This window comes from Neolamprologus multifasciatus, chromosome 15 (genome assembly GCF_963576455.1).
Source record: "Neolamprologus multifasciatus chromosome 15, fNeoMul1.2, whole genome shotgun sequence".
Taxonomy (NCBI): domain Eukaryota; kingdom Metazoa; phylum Chordata; class Actinopteri; order Cichliformes; family Cichlidae; genus Neolamprologus; species Neolamprologus multifasciatus.
Window position 1 is genome coordinate 13,731,915 of NC_140453.1, and position 13,537 is coordinate 13,745,451.

General features: G+C 37.7%; 1 protein-coding gene across 1 annotated transcript; it reads right to left on the bottom strand.

The window, feature by feature from the left end:
* Nucleotides 1-293: 293 nt before the first annotated feature.
* Nucleotides 294-1,455, bottom strand: LOC146501748 (protein ripply2-like). Its single transcript, XM_085132117.1, is given in 5 exon segments — nt 294-456; nt 552-622; nt 713-834; nt 837-920; nt 923-1,455. Coding segments are annotated over 5 exon segments (480 nt in total). The 5' UTR covers nt 963-1,455.
* Nucleotides 1,456-13,537: the final 12,082 nt, after the last annotated feature.

Below are 13,537 nucleotides of genomic sequence, written 5' to 3' on the forward strand. Positions count from 1 at the left end.
GTGAGTGTGCAGTGATTATTTAAAAAGAAAATAAACCCCAGATAACGAAATTTATTTCCTGCATTTTATTATAAAATACAAAGGAGGTAGAAATGTGAAAGGAATAACTTAAGCTTGGTAACTGGTATCTGAACTATTTACATATAATTACAGGAATAAATTAAAAGATATATATATATATATATATATATATATATATATATATATATATATATATATATATATATATATATATATATATATATATATCCAATATGACAGCATACAACATTCTTCAAAGTTCACAAAGACATTTAGTTCCGCTCCTTTTCAACCTCCTCCTCGTCATCATCGTTGTCTTCGTCGCTGCTGGAGTCTTCGTAGGTGCAGATTGCTGCTTGCACCGGATAGTTGCAAAGGAGTATTTCTGCGTCCCGGTACAGATAATCAAAGCATCTCGATTTTGGCCAGTACAACCTTAGAACAAAAAGCAATTGATGTTTTTATATATGTAGACTTTACTCTTCTTTTTTTTTTTTCAACGATGCCTTAATTAATAAAGCTCCACTTACTTGACTGGATGGATCACTTGAGGTGTTTTCGGATCTTTTGCGCCACTGAGGTCTCCATGGTTTGAAAGATTCTAAAACAAAGAGATTTCTTTAGTCTTTCTGTCAAGTAAGCAGTGCGTGTTTGGATTTCAAAAATACAAACTTTAAAGTGCAAAACTTACCTTGTGTCGGACATTGTTATCCTCATTTCGAAACCATGGCCTCCACAACTCGGACTGCTGGCTCGAATTGCCTCCGTTAGAAACAGACGATAGCCCACTCTTGTTAGCGCAGGTCTCCATGGCTCCTTGTGGTGGTCAGCTCTTCGTAAAGTGTTGTGAGGATGTGGGGAAGCGGACAGGAACCGTCTTTTTATCAGGCCCTGCAAACCCGTGCCAAATTGCGTTTTGACGCGTCCCCAAGTGTTTCCATGCGCCACGGTGATAAGGTGCGAAGTCACACTTCAACAAACTACGGTCATTTGGTCACCTTCTGGTTTAATTTTGCATGAAGATTTTTTTTTAAATGCCTGATAGTAATCTATTTAAAACAGTATCAGTAATGGTCAATTTCTAGCTATTTATTAATACAACTGCTTGCACAGTTGTATTATGTATGCAGATTGCAAAGTCTGCATGTGTTTTTTACTGTCAATGTTGTGACAGGTTTTGTGTGTGTGTTGCTTTTTTTTTTTTTTTTTTTTTGCTTATCTGTCAACGTAATTTAAAATTCAAGCACCTATTTTAATCAGCTTAACTTTTGTGAGAGAAAAAAGGCTGAACTCTTGATCCCTTTCTTTATCTCTGTCTGTCTGTGTAGCCATTTGGGTGTAAGGTGTGAAGAAACACGTGCCCTAATGTCTTTGTGTGCTCAGTGAGAAATGGAAGGAGGCTCGTGTGCTTCTGTGGGAGGGGCGTTGAGGCAGTTACACGCGCCAGCCTTTGTTGAAAACAACGCTGCAGCAGATGCAGAGCTGGAAGGCATCCACTCTTAAATGGAAACCCTTATAATAAAGTGTTGTGCAACTTTTGGAAAAGCCTTTATTTTTCAACTATTTTTAATCATCTTGTTGCCTAATTATAGATTTTCAAAGTTGCTAAGGCACATTCTTATACATAATCTCCATCCTTTTGTCAGACTTCTAAACTGAAAGCCCAGTTTTACTATTGTGAAACCTCTGATTTTTTTCTGGACAAAATCCAAAATAATAACACTCTATACACTATTTTAAAAAAGCAAAAACAAACCACCAAAATAAAAACACCTGAAAACACAGTGTTCGGGACATCATAACACAACAGCAGTAAACACAAGAAGTTTCAAGATTCACATTCAAGACTATGATGGTCTAATCTGCTGAGTCCGGGTTGTCAACTGTGTCCAGCTCCCATCTTTCACATAACAAAAAGAAATAGAAGAAGGCATACAGTAGAGATCCATTAATGCTTTATATGCAGACATATAATTACATATACAGTAATTTACAGTCCTTTGGTCATATTCACATATAAAATGAGAAAGGCAGGCACCTTAATGAGTAAATCACAGTATGACATATACAGATAGGCTCTGTATATGTTGCAGAAAGACAGTTTTTGGAGTTTTGGCTCATACACCCCCACAGATGATTTTAAATGAGACAATCAGCATATGGTTAAAGTGCAAGCTTTCAGCGTTAATTTAATTGAAGAGAGCGTATAGCCCTGTGCACATCATATTTCATCCTGTAACTTCTATTAGTGCTCACATCATAAATAAACACGAGTGCCCCTGTTATACTGGCAGCCTTACATGTCATAACATTACATCCACCATGTTTTAAAAATAGTGTGGAATGTTTCAGATCATGAGCTATTTTTTTATGAATTGTTTTAGATGAGGACTTATCTTATTTCCGAGTGTAACCAGTGGCTTGCACCTTGTTTTAAACTGACTGTATTTCCATTCATTTCTTATTTATAAACCTTAACACTGATACACCTACCTCTATCACAGAAAATATGTATGTATTTAAACAAAATAAGATTTTAAAATCCATGATAATCTCTTTTAATTGATTGATCGACTGGAAGTCCCGTCCATCACTTTAATGATTCTGAAGGTGCTGGAGGGGCCAGCAGATTTTGGGGGTTGTCACCCCTGCAGTGGTCTTTCAGGTCCTTTGGTGGCCACTCCTGAAGTTTTTGCTATCTATCTAATAGATTTGCTTGTTTTTACAGCTTAATGATGCTCTGCACTTGTACTAAAACCAGTGCAGTGCACTACCACTGACATCTCCTTAGGCCTCATATGTCAATACAAATTCAGCTCTGTGAATCATTGTCAGCTACTCTTGTTGTTCCTCATCTTTCTTGTCTCCCTCCACTGTTGGTCTTAACCTTCGGCTAACCCTTGTTGGCTGTGCACTCTGAACTGGCATGCAGTGTGTTTGTTAAATTAGATCATTAGTAACAATTGCAAACAATTCTGAATTGCTGTCCTTAAGGAATGACATCTGTGCTGTAGCTGATTAACTTCTGCTTAGCATTATGTATCACAAGTAAATTGCTGTGAAAAATGTGTTTTAGTAAGAGAGAATATAATTAGAGCCTTGCAAATGAGATTTGCTAATTGTGTCTAACCGTGTAAGCTGTTTGAGTTTTTGTGGGGGGGAAAATGAGATGAAATTGCCTTAGGATGGTGAGAATTTGTTTCAGAGATAGGGAGTTAGTGCTTTAGAAAAGACTGCCTCATCTGGATAGAGTGCCTCCCCGCAGTGCACCAGCAGGGGGAAGTGTGGGGCTAGATGCTAAAATCATAATGAGAACACTCTAAGAGATGATGAATCTGAAAAAACTTACAATGCTCTGTTGTGTGAATGAGAACAGACTGGACTCCAGCGCTAAGTGTGCTTATTGATTTCAATCAATCATGCCTGCCAAAGGGTGCTGCTCTTTTACTAAGCATCACTTGGTGAGACATCTACTGTGAGGGTGTCTATGCTTACAGGTGAGCCATGCATGACCAGCATAACATTTCTTTCCTACTAGCCCCATAGACATCACAACACAACTCTCCAGGGAACCTGCAGTCAGAGCTTGGTGCTAATAAGGTCCGCACAGACCCCCCCCTCTCTCCTTCTCTCTTCCCCTCTCCCCCCCCCCCCTCTCTCTCTCTCCCAGTCTGTTTTTCAGCTCTGAAGCTAATTGAACACTATATGCTCTGCGCTGTTTGGCCCTTTTGTGTTTTGACGTCACTCTTTTGCTATGCTTTCAGGATAACAGAAAACTACCTTAGATGGATACATTTTATGTTCTTGCTATACAAACAGATTAATGAAATATGTAAAAAAAAAAAAAAAAAGAAAATCAGTAAACAACTCAGCAAAACCGGGTTATATATGTGTGCACACATTCTTTTCCTTATTTGTCATCATAAAGATACTCCTTGCATTTTGTGCAAGTTTTGTATCAGCAGGACTTCAAAACACAGCTGGTAGTTTCTGACAAACAGTGTGAATAACATCAAAAGTGTGACTCAAGAAAGAATACAAAAGAGCAGTAATAGCAATGTGAGATCTTAGTAAAAAATTCCATCCAAAAGATCACAGAGAATTTCTTTCAGACCTGTTACTTTTTTATACCTTTCTCTTTCAACATACTTTCTCAGTCTCTTCTTCTCAGTCTTTTTCACACTCATTCACTCACCCTGCATAATGGTAACCACTGGAGGCAGGCGTTAAAACACAACTACAGTATGGATGCCATTTCTTAAACACAGCCACTCAAAACTGCTCATACGTATTTCTGCTAATCTTATTAAAATGTTACATGCCAGGGGAGAATGAGCTGAATGACAATACCAGGAAGTGATTGACTTTTGTGGCTGTGATTTGAAAACCAGATATTGTGTTTTGATTTTTGAGAAAAGGATGGAATGTTTCGAGAAATGATTCCATTATGTGCTACTCCAAGTTAAAGCTAAGATAGCAGGTAACCCCTGCAGGAACTGATTCTGTTATGTGATGCATTTAGTAGTCATTACTCATTTTAAAAGGCTGATTACCGCCACATAGGCTCCTAGCTGTCACTCTTCCAGCTGTGAATGACGAAGAGGTGGCTGGATTTGTGGTGACAGTTCAGATTCTGCAGCTGTGGTCCACTCTGTGCTGATACAGATAAGTTGTTATTGGCGTACAGTAGCTTCAATACATCCCCTTGCCATAATCACAATTGAACACACAGTAGCTGCATGTATTACATTTACACCAATTAAAAACCAGCATGTCGCAGTCATAATCATAAAGCGCCAACCATGAGCACAGCTGCAGTCATGGACAGCTCCATGAGCCCACATCTACAGTCATAGCCACAAAGAGGGTGTCAGAGCTGCAGTCAGCGAGAGTGCTTTTTTTCTGTCTTTGCCTGAGCATGCAGCCACAGCTAAGGGTGCACTTAGACACACTATCACAACCAGCAGACATCTAGTGTACAACATAATACCTTATAAGAAAGAGAGATCTGCCTTTCTTCATGGGTCAGATTAAATGCAAATGCCTTGTTGTCAGCTTTGAATGAAGCAAAACTGAAATTCCCTTTCCCAGAGGACAGAAAAAAGAATCACACCATGCACACAAACACACGCAACAAAGCACAGAATATTAAGCACACTCATACACTCATTGATAGTCCAGCATAAAGCCATTATCCTTTACTGCTTCGAGCCATTAGGTGTTACTTAGTATTAAAGGATGAGCTGAAGATAAATTGAGGCAGATGAAATGCTCACACAGCTGCACAGAGACTGATTTTACAGAAAATATGGTAGCGCTCAGCTCAGCAGCAGGGAGATCTGCAGTATTTTAAAAATATGTCAGAAATTGATCAGTGTCTGAATGTCTCCATATGCCATTCAAGATTTTTTTTTTATTTATTTATAATTTACCTAAATAAATAAACAAATAAATGGAATAAAAATATTTGAAAAAATAATACAATAACGGTTTCTTCCTTTTTTACTTTCTTTCTTTGCTCCCTCATTTACTAGTGAAAGCGTCAGATGATCTCTTTTTTCTCCAAGTCATTTATCCCTCTTTTTTACAAAGACTTCTCTCCAAAATATTCTTCTCCATTGCAACAGCAAACCACAAACAACACTTTTGAAAGAAGTCATCATTCAGTAGATCTTTATATTATTTGCACTATAAATTATATATAAATGTATTCACAAATTATGTGTGAATACTTCAGTAAGGTGCACAGCGTATAGCTGTCATTCATGCAATTGGGTTATGTATTTATAGTTCCCATGGTTACGCTTCCTGTGTATCTGAGTTTTAATCACTTTCTTGCATTTTGGGTGAAAATCAGTGTCGCATTCTATAACACTGGATTAAAAACATGATCTAATGTCACACTCCACTGGTAACTGTACTTTCAAGGAATGCCTGGTTTCTTCTTTTCACTTTCCCGGAACTGAGAAAATATCAGTGTGTATCAGACTGCCAAAACCTTCCTTTAAGCCTTCAAAGCAGCGGGAAGCAATGTGGTGGTGTAACATGGTAGCGCTGTCACCTCACAGCAAGAGAGCAGGTTTGGGTTCAAATCTGCATGTCGGCTGGGGTCCGCTGTGCATCATCGGTTTTCTCACGGTGCTCTCACGGTGCAAAGACATTAACTGAAAACTATTTGGTGATAGTAAAGTGGCAGCAGTGGATCAGGCTGAGATAGGCTGCTGGTCTACTATGACACTGGTCAAATAAATGATAAAAAAAAAATACTTTTCTCAGCCTTTTCTTATCTGAAAGAATTAAGAGAATTTTTTAAAAAGTATATAAAAATACAATCAGCTCATACATCTTCACATAAACAAAGCTTCAAATCTACTTTTGCGCTATGCGATTGTCCAAAATGAGGCCTGTTAGGCTGAGTAGAGATGCTGGATCAAACCAGAGCATCCCCCATAGTTTCAGAATACATTCCTTGTTTGTTTTTGCACTGTTTGAATTATATACATATGGTTAAAATAAAATAGAATGGTAAAAAAGAAATGTGAGCAGTCGGAACATCAATTCTAGAAACCATAGAGTACTTTCATGTCGTGACTTTTAAGTCAATATTCCAGCTGTTAATACACATTTCTTCAAACCTTGCAAGCTTTAATCTCTAAACTCAAAATCCAGCTTTCAAACTAAATTCGAAATATTTCTCACTCTGTTGGCAAAACCTCACCAACAGATCAACAGTTTAATCTGTGCCTGGAACCACAATTATCATCATTCACACAACCTGTCAGAATAATGTAGCTACTGAGAAGTTGTTACACGGTGAATTCAGAATTTTTCTGAATTGCTGAAACACTAAAACTCATTGTCTGCACCAAGTGCTCAGTGGCCTGAACTCATTCAGTGACTGAATCATTACCATAAACACAATTTACAGATCTCAGTGACTAATTTTTGCAAAACTCTAAGAAACATTATCATTACAAATATTTAACACTGTGATGCGCAAATGGCAAAAGGTACATAAAGCACAGATGTCCTAAATTAAAATTGATCACATTTCCAATGATGTGACACAACGAATATAAGCCAGTTCAGAGAGCACACAGGTTGTTGAAGTTATTGGTTTCATATCTACAATAGACTGAAATTATCAGAGAGGCAGAATACATGACATAGACAGGGTACAACAGGAAATTCAAGGAGCCAAGGAGGATGAAGAGCAAGACAAAGAGTAATGATTTCTCATGTAATTCAAGCTACTATAACAGACAATGGTCTTGTTCATGGAACACTATAAGGAACAGGACAAAGAGTGCAACCCAACATGAGCAGATTCTTTGTGTCCACCAAAATTCATAGATCAAGACAAGAGAACAGGTACAGCATCACTGTTTTCAGTCACTGTGTTTATATCAGCACTGTATAATTTATGCAGTTTTAGTTTTAGTAATCAGAGTTAATACTGTACTGCATGAATATTTTTGTAACTGCACATCTATTTTTATAGACTTGCAAGATTGCCACACAAGGGTGGAAATTCACTCAGCAGCAAAAGGCCATTATACCAGAAAAGCTGTTTCAAAACAGCTCCATAAAACTGCAGGAAATATAGCAACAAGTTACTGAAGGCAGTCCAGACTTTGTAGGATTCAACACCGTCAGCCTTTCCACCAGCGACTCTGTCTCCAGCACAACAGGGTGCACATGAAGAAAATGCACTTTGAGTACAACTCACAAAGGGTCAAAGAGCTGCATTTTTAGTATGTGCAAGTAAGTGCACTTTCAGACAAAGTATAGATATGACTGTCAAGCTCAGTGAAATCACATCAGTATGTCCAGTGTAAGTCAATATTGCACATATTATACTCTACAGCACAATGCCGTCTTTCTGTAGCACTTACAAAATGATATTATAGAACATGTTTGATGTAGGATACCTGTTCAGTCATGGTAATTTGACACTGTGCTGCCATAAGCAAATCATATGGTTCCCCACTATTATGTGATTCTGAGGCCCAATAACACAGAGCATCTTCTTGGGTCTTGCATTGCTGTTCAGAATGGTTACAATTATGGGCAATTATTGCCGAGCACCATCCACCTCTCTTTCCTCAACCTAATATGGGAGTTTTTCTTGTATGGTAGTGGAAGAGATATGACAAGGTTACGCCAGAGTAAATCTCCTATTGGTGACTTAGGTTTGGAGCTGTGTCAAGGTTGGATACACCAGACGGTTCTGTCCCCATTGGCTGGTGTGGGGGAGTATGTGCTGCGGCCTGACCCAGCCCAAAGACACGATAAAGCCAAATGACAGTCCAATTCACGGTGTATTGTAGGCTTTTCACTGCAACTATGCAAACCACTATGTTTTTTTAATGTATATACAGTCAATTTAAAACCCACTAACTAATGTTTTTTTTCTATAATGCAATGCAAAATGCACTTGCTGGACTGTAAACAGCAAACATTTCTCTTGCAGCTATATACCTTGAACATTCTTCTTTTCATCTACTCATCTTTTCTTTATATAGTTTGAAATGACTGCTCAGTTGTGCTTTTATTGTGACTGTCCTGTTTATGATCTGTTGCCATTGTTGCCTTTGAACAAGGTTTTAAGGCGAGTGTTTGATTTTGCGAGAAATGCCGGAGCTTTTTTATAATGCCGTTTGAAAACGTTGTTTTGTATTAGTAGTGGAAGGTTTCAAGAAAAGTGTTTTAGCAGTTCAGAAAAAAATGTAACTGTAACAGAATAAAACATATAGCAAATGTTTATGTTTTATATGTATTGTATATTTTGTAGGATTTATATATCCCACACTATAACTCATGAAAGAGACCAATTTCACTTCTTTTTTTTCATATAATATGAAATATAATTTTAAAAAGTAAACATAATACTCTGTGGGAAAATATGAGATACTTTCAGCAATAATGAGCCATTTCTTTTTGGATAGTTTATCATTTGTAGAAGAAAATCTCTACAAAAAACACCTTTCTTTATCTTACTCTTCCTCTGCTGCCTCTTCATTTTTTCCCCCCATCCATCACTGGTAACAAGCTTCAACTTGCCCTTGCGTGCAACTCTGAACTTACCTTAAATTGCATCTGTAGCAACCAGTCTGACCAATTTTGAGTTGTGCTCTAGAAATGAGTCTGCACTGTAGTTCAGTTTAACTTCTGTCTCCTGTGGTTAACATTTATCAACACAAGTGTATCACTGTGAAAAAGTATTTAAGAGATAAGAATGTGTTCAGAGCGCTGACCAAAAAAATCTTGTTGTACTGAGTGAAATTGTTTATTTATTTATTTATTTATTTATTTATTTATTTATTTATTTATTTATTTTGTCAAAACTGGATGATATGAGAATAGCTGTAATTTATTATTCTAGAGTCAATAAAAAGGGGCAAAGCAAGCTTATATGGTTTGTTGACTATTTAAAGTTCTTTGATCCTTTAAGCCAAATAGAGGAATTGGCCCCCACATAGAGTATACATTCTGTAATACATGCTATGTAGGGTTGGTTCCAGCTACATACCTGTCCTTGAGTAAATTCAGAGAAAACTAATAAAGAATTTACAAGGAGGAGTTTTATATGCTAAGCCATGCTGCATACAACTCTGATGTTGTTTTCAGCATCAGAGTTCCGTTCAGGGTGTTATAGCTACATTTACCTTTCTTCTGCTTCTTCTTCTTAAGATGCAGTGTGCCCCAACTTGCCACACTAGATTTGCTAAAAGGATTTCAGGACATACTCCCTTTGACCTTTGCTCTCCATTCTGTGTTGAGAATGTCATCTCTGTTTATCCTGTTTTAAGGTAGATAACATGCCTTTCTGTAAAAGCAGAGTGGGAGCAGATGTGATCCTGATTCAATTTCTAAAGAGGAGATGCTAACATTGATACCATCTTTAGGCTTTCAGCTCAACTGTTTGTTGAGGAACAAAGTCTTATGGGTTCATATTATATTAGAGAGGTAATCTATGAAGAGGTGGATGAGTGGCTGAGAGGAAAATGTACTTTTTATTTGATTCATAAATTCAGAACACTATGATATTTTTTTGCAATGCTTTCTACCAAACGAATCATATCCAGAAAGCACGACTGATAATGTAAATGGCTACATTGTAACCATGCACTCTTTAAGTTAAAGTAACTTTTACTTTACCTCCTGCAAAATGCTGCATAGTACATTGTTTTGTGCTTGTATAGTGAGACCATTTCTGTGTGCAGTGTCATCTATAATACACTATAATATTGAATGATCAGTAATTATCAAGCTGTGGAAAAAAATAAATCATGCATACTTTATCCATCAGGTGCTCAGTGTCAGTTTAATCAAAGCTATCTGGTAGCTTCACGCGTAGCTTCCTGCACCTGCAAACCAATAATCTAATGCTAGAAAATCATTTAAGATTCTCATGCTCATGTTATGTGTATTCTGTGAGCTCTAGGCTATGTTCTGAGAATGGCTATGTAGAAGGTCGAACTGATCCACATCCCCACTTAATTGAAGTCCAGAGTGTTCCCTTGGAAACCATCTGATGGGGTAAAATGTACTGTAAAAAGACATGATTCAGAGAAAAATATGAGGGAAAACATAAAAATAAAATCAATCACAAGCAATAAATGTGTGCATCAGAACCTTAGATGTTATAGGGGGAAAAAGTGAGATTGTTCCTGTATGGCTGTACTTATCTGGCTTTTTATTAAAGTACTATGGATAATAGGGGATAACATAGGGGTAATAAGTGTTTGCAAATGAAATTGTCTGTTTATCTACAGTTTGCGGTGTTTTAAATGCGCTAAAAGATTTAGAATCATCTTAACCTTTTTCGTGGTCTATCTGTTTTGCTAGTGTTGCCCTTTTTTCTCTTTTCTGTCATCATTATTTCAGTTACTGACCCTCAATCACAGATGGAAAAATAAAAAACAAGGATAAATCGCTGGGCAAGTGTGAAGAAGAAGGTGCTCTGCTTGTCTTTCTGCTCTTCGTTGTGGTAAACTCTTACAATAACGATTTAGAAAGACTCACCCAGAGCTGATGCACTTAAAAATACCCCTCATCAGAGACAATTTGGATGACAAAGGAGAAACTGAGAATTTTTGAGGATGATTTTGGAGTCCCTAACCAACCTTAATGAGAAGTGTGAGTTTGAAAATGGGTTTGTGTTTGTGCAACAAGCATGCCCCTATCTCTCCAGTTGGTACCCCAGCCTCAGTCAATCCCACAAGTCTTGCAGAGCTCGAAACTGAAAATCAACCCAGACAGTGTGATGCAATAAACAAAAAAAGTTGTGACTAAAGATAAGAGAGAGAGAGCTGAACTGCCGGTCCTGATCTCGAAGAGCCTGGATAAGAACTCACTGCTGGTGAGTGAAAGGCATGAATTCATCTTAGCAACAGTAGCAGAGTTATGCATTGCACGTAGCGGCAATGCTGATACAAAGCCATGAATATTTCACAGTATCTGTTTAGGAGTCTTCAGTGTTCCTATTTCTGTGGATGGACAGCTGCAGAGCAGTCAAAGCAGTCAGAGCAGTGGGTGGTAGTAGCTTTAAAGCTTCAGCAGAGTGTGACTAGAATGTTATCAGGCAAATTGAAGGAAATTGAAGTAATTAGAAGTGATAAATGCAGCAGTAATTTTGTTCTGCCTGCTGATGCTGTCTGCTGTGTACTTTTACATTATGCATTGTTGGCTGTCAATTTCACGTAATGATGTGTAAATGCAATGTAGCTGTGAAAAAGTCCAGAGGAACAAAAGCATCAAACTAAATATATCCACTCACAACAGCACTGGACAAACAAATGCATTTCATTTCAGTGTTTACACTGTATTTCTTTAACCCTCTCAAGGTAGGCGTTGCCAATTTGCAACAGTTAAAAACTAACAACCTGATTACCCCACATACATATTTTATGAGTTTTTTTACTCAGAAGTACCACTGCAGGACTTGGTTGTGCATTAGCAACAAAAAGTTTAATTTGAGCCTGAGAGGGTTAAATAGATTTTATTTTTAATCATGGATTAGAATATTTTAGCTTTACTAGTACATTTTATGTTTAAAATGCTGAACCTTAAACCCTACAGCACTCCTACCTACAGCATCTTCCGTCATGAGTCACATACCTAGTGACCGGGGTCATTTACATGTCTCAGAGGACTGCAGGCGTTTTAGGGGAGATCAAGTGTAACGTTCAAAGCAAGACCTTTTACCTTTAAACACTATCTTTAACTACAGGTTAATTGTAGTCATTACTGAATAGCTCATCATTAAATCAATCAATGTACAAATCTGACCTCAGGATACCAATCTGATTGGTCTCTGAATACCAGCCGTTATTATATTAATAGGCTATAGTTTTCGTAAAAATCCAACCACATCAGTAAAACTGTCACTGCAATTATAGCGAGGACTGCTATAATTGCTCCGGCTTTCTCCCACAGTCCGAAGACCTACATTTAGTGGGGTTAGGTTAACTGGTGATTCTAAATTGCCCTTATGTTGAATGTGAAGGTGAATAGTTGTCTGTCTCTCTGTGTTATTAATCCTGGAAACCTATAATGGTGTACCCTGCATCTCACTCTAATGGCAGCTGGTATAGGCTCCATACACTCCTCAGTCAGTCAGTTAGTCAGACAGCCAGACAGACAGTGGTACAATGAGTGTTCACACTATCAAACTAACTGACAGGTCCTTAAACGATTGCACTGCAAGAAACCACTGGACACACTTCCTTTGATTAAAGCCTTTCAAATGTTCCATGTGAAAACACCACAGCATAATATCTTCCATTGTTGCTGAAGGAGAACAAAGCAAGCTTTGAGAAACTGTCTGAAATATGCATTATTGATCCACAGATGAATACGAGACGAAAAGAAAAAAAACGGTGGACATTAAGCTTTGATGTGTCTTTTTCACTGAACACGGCTTTTAAAATCCTTGGTACTGATTTATGTTATGGTTTAAGGTTCATCACAAATGACGACCCAATTGCAAACACAATAGAGGCAGACAAGCAGCTATAGCAAAAACAAAGGTGAGTTTTAATAGAAAGCTGTTTAAAACTCTCGAGTTACCATGAAAACATTCAACTCTGCGGTTATGAAGAGTAAAGTCTAAAAAAATAACACAGTGGTGAAGAACTCGGGCAGCCAAACAGGCAGATTAAGGACTGAGGAAAGAGGTAAAAAAAAATTAGACTGAAACAGACAATCAGAGGGGTGGGAGAAATAATTGAAACAACACAACCAAAAACAGACATCAACACTTTGTTTCTTTTTTTGTAGTTTTTCAGTTCAGAGCATTTCCCTCATTCCGTATAAAACAAATTTATAAAAATGCAAATTACTCCTTAACACCTCCACCATTTGCCTGCAGCCTCAGGGCCCACCCTCTGTAACTGGAGGCATCAGTCACTCTGTAGGATCTCTTGGTATGTGCTGGGGGAAAACAATGACACATCAACACTCGTGAAGTGTGTCTTTGTTAATCAGGACACTAAAACCCAGTGTACAGTCT